Source organism: Gopherus evgoodei, unplaced genomic scaffold, assembly GCF_007399415.2.
Source record: "Gopherus evgoodei ecotype Sinaloan lineage unplaced genomic scaffold, rGopEvg1_v1.p scaffold_49_arrow_ctg1, whole genome shotgun sequence".
Taxonomy (NCBI): Eukaryota; Metazoa; Chordata; order Testudines; family Testudinidae; genus Gopherus; species Gopherus evgoodei.
The window spans coordinates 1256029-1264667 of NW_022060070.1; the positions used below are offsets into that span (position 1 = coordinate 1256029).

The 8639-nt window shown below is 44.1% G+C and overlaps 1 protein-coding gene across 1 annotated transcript; it reads right to left on the reverse strand.

Annotated features, from left to right (window-relative positions):
- Window positions 1-287: 287 nt before the first annotated feature.
- Window positions 288-1235, reverse strand: LOC115643046 (olfactory receptor 52R1-like). Its single transcript, XM_030546866.1, has one exon. It carries the CDS (start codon window positions 1233-1235, stop codon window positions 288-290), a length of 948 nt encoding a protein of 315 aa, XP_030402726.1.
- Between the last annotated feature and the right edge of the window lie 7404 nt (window positions 1236-8639).

Sequence of the window (8639 nt, forward strand, 5' to 3'; positions counted from 1 at the left end):
ACCTTGGGGAGAAGACACACAGCGGGGTCGAGGCTTGACAGAAGAGATGAGGCAAGACTGTAATTCCAGAGATCCATCTGCCAGCAATTAGAAAGGTGGCAACTCAGTGTAGTGTGCATAGACTGACGCCCCAGCTCATCACATTAACATGGCACAGTAAGGACAGGACAGGGCTTAACGTCTCTCTGTCTGTCCAGGAAATGATTCAGGGAAGAAGACCCAGCATTATACACCAGCCAGCTCTACATGGAGCTCAGTCTGAAAGCCAGAGCACAAGGAGGAAAAATTTAGGTCTCTTTATGAGTAAAGAGCTGGAGCAGCCTGCCCCGGATATGCTTGGTCCTCACTCCATAAATGATGGGGTGTATAATGGGGGGCACCAGCTGGTACACACTGGTAATAAGAATGAGGAAATGTAGTGGCACATTGTGACCAAACCGCTGAATAAAAGAAGAGAATAAATCTGGGATGTATAAAGCTGAGATGGCACAAAGATGAGAGATGCAGGTCCCAAAAGTTTTGAGCTGAGCATCCTTTGTGGGGAGGCGGAAGATGGCCCGGAGGATCTGAGCATAGGACACGGTGATAAAAAACACATCCATTCCGATCACAGAGAGAAGATGAAACAGCCCATAGTAACTACTGATGCGGATGTCAGCGCAGGCCAGCTTCACCACAGCTATATGCCCACAATAATAGTGGGGGATTATGTTGGTTCTGCAATTTGGCCACCACCTGACCAATAAGGGATAGGGCAATGCGAGTATGCCACTGCGCAGCACCACAGCCAGGCCTATCTTGGCCACAACAGAGTTTGTCAGGATGGTGGAATGTCTCAGGGGATGGCAGATGGCCACGTAGCGATCAAAAGCCATGGCCACGAGGACTCCAGACTCCATCGATGAGAAGCAGTGAACGAAGTACATCTGGATGAGGCAGGCACTGAAATCTACCTCCCTGGAATTGAACCAGAAGATGCTCAGTGTTTTCGGAATGGTGCATGTGCACAAGACCAGGTCGGTGACAGCCAGCATGCAGAGGAAATAGAACATGGGCCCATGGAGGCTCGGCTCCTTCTTCACGATGAACAGGATGGTGAAGTTCCCCAACACAGCTATGGCGTACATAGCACAGAAGGGAATGGAGATCCAGACATGGGCTGCCTCTAGGCCAGGAATGCCAAGTAGGATGAAGGTGGAGGGGTTGCTGAAGTCGGTTGTGTTAGAATCTGACATGGTGTAGGGGAGAAAGTGCCCAACTCTGAGGAATAAGGATGTGTCCTGCATTTACCATATGGTCTCCTGAATTTCTGTATGTTCCCAGGACCTTGGATGATGGTTGCAGTAGAAATGCCTGAATGGAGAGATAACGTTAATATGAGACACTGCATGCAGTAGTGGAGGCTGTTCTCATGGGAGAAGAAGATTGAACTCTCTTCCCACACTGAAAAATGACATTTTCATTATTTAGAGAAAATAACTGTGAACAATGACCCTACTAAATCCAATTCCATATTTTCTTGTGTTCCCTGAATTAATAATTCCTACAGTTTTTTGCAGGGGGAACCTTAAGAGGCACCAGCAGGAAGGACAAGTCTGGACAGTGGCTATCCACCGTTGTGGCTTAATGCAATGAGAGCCAGGATAGGGAGTCCTTACTGAAGGGAATTCCCCATTCATCCAGTTGCTCGAAATCTGAGAGGGGGAAAAAATGAACTTTTACAAGGGCATGTGCTGAGAGAAACATCCCAGCTAGCACATACCTCAGGGGAAAGACCTGGATGCCATTGACAGCAGCTCAAGAGAAACACCTGCTCATTCGCAGCAGTGGACAAGACAAAACAATGTTCAGATCCGCAAGATATGGGATGAAGCATAACGTGTTTGGGAATGTGCTCAGTTTTGGTCACCCAGTCTCTATTAAGGATAGAAAAGTCTGGGACTCTTTAGTTTATATAAAGGACAAAGATTAGCGCACATGATATAGGAGAGGAAAATAAAAAAGGAAACTGATTTATATTCAGATAGACAGTGCCCAACTGATACTATGAGACAAAGATGAGGACATATTTTATAGGAGAGGAAAATAAAAAAAATGAAACTGATTTACATTCAAATGGACAGTTCTCAACCAGTACTGTCGATAGACACTTAGTGCTCCAAGAGGACTAATTCCCTAAAGATGAGGGAAATTGTCAGCAAAATTAATTAGGAGAAAAAATTTAGACAGAAAAATATGAATGGATATTGGTATTTCTTTGATAACAGCTCATTAAATAATGGAAAACTCATGATTCCACAGTCAACAAAGTGAACAACTTTGGGTAAAAACTCAGTTTAGTGGTAAAGTGAATTCAGTAATTAGGGGGAGGGAAGCAATATGATCAATAAAGATAAATGCAAAGTGCTCCACTTAGGAAGGAACAATCAGTTTCACACATACAGAATGGGAAGAGACTGTCTAGGAAGGAGTATGGCAGAAAGAGATCTAGGGGTCATAGTAGACCACAAGTTTAATATGAGTCAACAGTGTGATACTGTTGCAAAAAAAGTAAACGTGATTCTGGGATGCATTAACAGGTGTGTTGTAAACAAGACACGAGAAGTCATTCTTCCGCTTTACTCTGTGCTGGTCAGGCCTCAGCTGGAGTGTTGTGTCCAGTTCTGGGCACCGCATTTCAAGAAAGATGTGGAGAAATTGGAGAGGGTCCAGAGAAGAGCAACAAGAATGATGAAAGGTCTTGAGAACATGACCTATGAAGGAAGGCTGAAGGAATTGGGTTTGTTTAGTTTGGAAAAGAGAAGACTGAGAGGGGACATGATAGCAGTTTTCAGGTATCTAAAAGGGTGTCATCAGGAGGAGGGAGAAAACTTGTTCACCTTAGCCTCCAATGATAGAACAAGAAGCAATGGGCTTAAACTGCAGCAAGGGAGATTTAGGTTGGACATTAGGAAAAAGTTCCTAACTGTCAGGGTAGTTAAACACTGGAATAGATTGCCTAAGGAAGTTGTGGAATCTCCATCTCTGGAGATATTTAAGAGTAGGTTAGATAAATGTCTATTAGGGATGGTCTAGACAATATTTAGTCCTGCCATGAGGGCAGGGGACTGGACTCGATGACCTCTCGAGGTCCCTTCCAGTCCTAGAGTCTATGAATCTATGAATCTATGAACAAAGAGGAAAAAGGGAAAATAGCTGGCCAAGAATAGAAATCGGAAGTTAAGAAAATTGATAAAGAATGTTAACATGTCTGGGAAACTCCATGTGTGGCAGTGCTATGAATCACAAAAAGGAAGTTATTAATTATATTAAGAACAAATGAAATCCTAGAAAAGATTTATGTCATTTCCTGTGCTATATATAAAGTATTAAAAAGGGGTTTTTTTATTAAAGAATTGACAAGGTTAAGAAACAATGGAAAAGCTGGTATGAGATTAGTTCAAAAAAAAAGTCTAGAAATATAAGTACTGCCAGTCACCAACTTAAACAGATTTTGTCAAATAAACCTGATTTCAATCTTTTATGAGAGTACACATTGCTTGATCAAGGGAACAAGGCTGGTGCAACGAACCTTGGTTTCTCAGAGGCCTTTGATTTAGTAGTGGAGAATACTAAGTTGGTGAGTTGGAGAAGGGGAAGGATTTTATCTCTGCACATGGGATTGGAGAAATAAACTGCATCCAGTTCTGGGGTCCACATTTGAAAAAAGAAATTGAAAACTTGGAGACAGTGCAGAAAAGAGCCACAAAAATGATTGGAGGATAGAGAAAAGGCTGGATCATTAGACTTGAACGTGTATATCTCTTTAACTTATCGAAAAGATGATCAAGCAGAGACTTTAATTCGGAGAAAATCATGGGCAATAATGTGCTCTGTAATCTGCCAGAGAAAGGCTGAGTAAGACCAAAGGGCTGGAAGCTGAAGCCAGGCAAATTCCAGCTCAAAATTAGGGCCAAATATTTAGCAGTGAGGGTGGTTAACCATTGTTTGTTTCGGTTTTCACCAGGATGGTGGGTGATGTTTGGACACCTGGAATAGAGAATGCCAGTGAAAATGGGGTAGATTCATCTGCTAAAATAGGGAAAGAACAAGTTAAAAGTCACTTGGACAAGTTAGATGTTTTCAAGTCACCAGAGCCTGACAAAATGCATCCTAGAATACTGTGAGGGAACTGACTGAGGAGATATCTGAGCCATTAGTTACTGTCTTTGAAAAGTGATGGAAGACAGGGGAGATTCCGGAAGACTGGAAAAGAGCACATATAGTGCCTGTCTATAAAGAGAGAAATAAGGGAAATCCAGGCTATTACAGACCAGTCAGCTTCACTTCTGTACCAGGTAAGATAATGGAACAAATAATCATGGAATCAATTTGCAAACAAATAGAAGATAATGAACTGATGAGTGACAGTCAGCATGGATTCATCAAGAACAAATCATGTCAAACCAACCTGATAGCTTTCTCTGACAGGGTAACAGGCCCTGTGGATGTAGGGAAACAGTAGTTGTGGTAAATCCAGACATTAGTACAGCTTTCGATATAGTCTCGCATGAACTTCTCATTAACAAACTAGGGGAATACAACCTAGATGGAGCTACAATAAGGTGTGTGCATAACTGGTTGAAAAGGAATGCTCCCAGTCAGGCTCAAAGGGCATAACAAGTGAGGTTTTGCAGGGATCAGTTCTGGGTCCGGTTCTTTTCAATATTTTCATTAACGATTTAGATCATGGCATAGAGTGTAAACTTGTTAAATTTGCAGATGATTCTAAGTTGGGAGGGGTTGCAAGTCTTTGGAGAATCAGATAAACATTCAAACGGATCTGGAAAAAGTGGAGAAAAGGATGATTAGGAGTCTTGAAAATACCACCTATAAGGGACGACTGGAAGATCTAGGTTTGTTTAGTCTGAATAAGAGAAGAGTGCCAGGGGAAAGGATAACGGTTTTCAAATACCTAAAAGGTTGTTACAAGGAGAGAGAAAAAATGTTCTTCTTAGCCTCTGAAGAGAAGACAAGAAACAATGGACTTAAATTGCAGCAAGTGTGGTTTAGGTTTGACATTAGGAAAAATGTTTCAAAAAATGCAAATACTATGTTTTGTTATATTAGCAGAATTATAACATGCAACATGATAGTATGTCTCTACTAGGTGTGGGCTAGGTGTGAATAGCCATCAGTCTTAGATGACTAAGACAAAAGAATCCTGTATCTTGTCAGAGGATAGACTAGCTGTCCTTCGCGATTCCTTATAACTCTGTGGCTTTATCATTCTATGATGTAAAATCCTAGTGTAGACCCGGCCTTAGTCATACACACGTCTTTTGGCCCAATCCAGAGGTAACTGCTTGAAATTGAATGGGCTTGTGTTTTACAGGAGGTCAGACTGGATGATCAAAAGGTCCCTTCTGACCTTAAACCCTATGGATCTATTGATAAAGAAAGTATCAGAGGGGTAGCCGTGTTCGTCTGAATCTGTAAAAGCAGCAAAGAATCCTGTGGCACCTTATAGACTAACAGACGTTTTGGAGCATGAGCTTTCGTGGGTGAATACCCACTTCGTCAGATGCATGTAGTCTACATGCATCTGACGAAGTGGATATTCACCCAAGAAAGCTCATGCTCCAAAACGTCTGTTAGTCTATAAGGTGCCACAGGATTCTTTAAAAGCAGCAAAGAAAGTGGGTATTCACCCACGAAAGCTCATGCTCCAAAACGTCTGTTAGTCTATAAGGTGCCACAGGATTCTTTGCTGCTTTTACAGATCCAGACTAACACGGCTACCCTCTGATACTTGACAGGATTCTTTGCTGCTTTTGATAAAGAAAGTAGATCAGGCATTTATATTTAATGTGTCTCATAATATGAACAAGGGAACATTTAGTTAAATTGAAAGTCTGAACATATAACCTTGAGAAAAGGTAAGTGCTGCCATAATTCCTATTTGGCCTGTAGAACTCCTTGCTACCAACATTATTGGAGCGAAGAGCATAGAAGAATGGGATTGACAAATGGATTGGCCATTGCAGGTGGTGCTGGTGGCATAACCTGTAGTTAAGGCTGTCTGACACCTTCCATTAGAAGACCTCATTTCCAGTTGCTTATAAATTTGCCAGATTGTTGATGTTTGGACTGAACTTTCTTATGCTGAGTGTCTGCATGAAGCAGAGTTGTTATATTTGAAAGTTTCAGGCCTAACAATTCAGCTGAGTTCTCAAATTAAGCTAGAAGAAAGTATATGTTACCCATGTTGAAAAATTCTCATTATTGTTCTAGTGAGGACCCCAGCACCACCAAGATTTGCAGCAGATAAAAGTCAGATAACAGTCCCTTTCCTCACTGGGGCCTGAGAAAAGCATGGGCCGTAGTCTCAGAATTTGGCCTTTTACTACACATCTACTAACATTTTTCATTCTGAAGGACTCACTGTGCCACTGAAATGCACCAGGCTCGGGCTGGAGTCTAGAAGGTGGAATGAGCAGGGATGTACAGAAAAGAGAGACATTTTGGCCAGTGATTCTTTAGCAAACTTATTACTTATGGCAAGGGCCTTGGCATGCGTCATGGTTGTGCAGAGTGGATAAGACCACAGACATCCTCTTTATCCCAACACACCCATGTTTCAGAGGGTTTGCCAATCAGGTGAGCTTCTCAGCAAGAGATGGGTACCTGTGAATCCTGAGACGGAAGTGTCCTCCCTAGGAATCCCACTCAGGTATCCATGTCCCACAGCTCTCTGAACCCAGCATCTGCAGCAGCATCCCAGGCCGAGAGCCAACAAATGGTGTGCACAGTTTCTAATATAGCTCTGTGTAATCCTAGTGGAGTTGGCTCAGCCTCTAGAGGAGAAGGGAGAATCTGAGTGTAAACAGGCTGTAGACAAGCAACTCTGCACTTCCATGCTAATTATCCAGCTTTAGGAGTAAACAGCAATTAAGGAACCTTCCCAAGGGGGGATGGGATCTCGTGGGATCTGCACTGAGTCATAGAGGAGTTGGCTACTCTGTACGTTTGTGTGTATGTGTTTAAAAATTATAGTTGATGAGAAAGAAAATGAGGGATAATGCCTAATTCTCAGGATAGATGGGTAGATAGTAGACAGAGAGATCCAGAGTAAGTTGACTAAGAGGAGACACAAGCACTTACAGCAAACACATGGGGCAGTCGCTAAGGGATCAGAGATCAGTACTTCTCATCAGTAACTATCATTATACTGTGTAGCGGCTTTCATTGATGTATCTTCAAAACACCTAGCAAAGAAAAGTCACTATGAACCATCCCCATTTCACCGATCTGTAAACTGAGGCACGGGGGGAGTGTTGGTTCTGTTCACCCCAGCATGGCCACTGGGATGATCATGGGCTAAGCTTAAGAGCTTTCCCCGGTACTTAGTTGGAACCACCAACTGTTTTTGCGGCTGCCATTCTTCCCGGTGTCCACCAGAAAGAATCTCCTTGTATAAAAGTCCTTGGTCTATAACAAACCGGGATCGATTAGAAGAGCTGAGAGGCGGTGGGGCGCTCCGTGCCACCGCCCACGCTTTCTGAAGGCTGTCATCTGCTTCCTGCTCAGTCTGGAACTGTTCCCTTGAGGCTGGGGTCACCAGTTCTTCCTCAGACTGTGGACTTGGGCTTGGTTCCTCTGGAAGCGATGTAGGTGATGGGGTGGTTTCCGTTGCTGGTGAACCGCTCTCCGCTGGTGCACCTGAGGGTATTTCAGGCTCTGGCTGAGCCTTTTGGGTATGGCTGTCTTTTGCTTCTGCCAGTTGTGGCTCGCTGGCGCCCTCTGGCGTTGAGGTTGAAGATGTGGTTGCACTTGCTGGTGCTGGTTGCTGTTCCAGTTCCGGGCCCGGGACTGGAGATGCTGTGGCTGTTTCAGTGGTTGGCATGGAATCTGGGTCCATTACCTCTGTCTGGTTCTCTGGTAACACAGACGGGGCCTCTGTGGACGGCTCAGGAACAGGAATGGGTCTGGAAGCTTCCCTGGTTTGGCTACGTGTAACCATTCCCACTCGCTTGGCCCGCTTCACCTGGTTGGCCAAGTCTTCCCCCAGCAGCATGGGGATGGGATAATTGTCATAGACTGCAAAAGTCCACATTCCTGACCAGCCTTTGTACTGGACAGGCAGTTCAGCTGTAGGCAAGTCTACAGCTTGTGACATGAAGGGGTAAATTGTCACTTTGGCCTTTGGGTTGATGAATTTGGGGTCTACGAAGGATTGGTGGATAGCTGACACTTGTGCCCTCGTGTCTCTCCATGCAGTAACCTTCTTTCCACCCACTCTCAAAATTTCCCTTTGCTCCAAGGGTATTTGAGAGGCATCTGGGCCTGGGGATCTTTGGTGTGATGGTGGTGTAATGAACTGCACTCGGTTGGTGGTCTTTGGGCAGTTGGCCTTGATATGTCCCAGTTCATTACACTTAAAGCATCTTCCATCTGATGGGTCACTAGGTCGAGGTGAGTTACTGGAGACTGGTGAGGTGGAAGAATAGGGCGTCTGTGGCTTTACTTGGGTTGTAGGTGGGGTCTTTGGCTGTCCTCGGTTGTAGGGTTTATGGTCGGTGTGCCCCCTGGGGTATTCATTCCCCTTGACAGTAGCTTTCTTGCTTTCTGCCACTTCCATCCATCTGGCTCCACTCTCC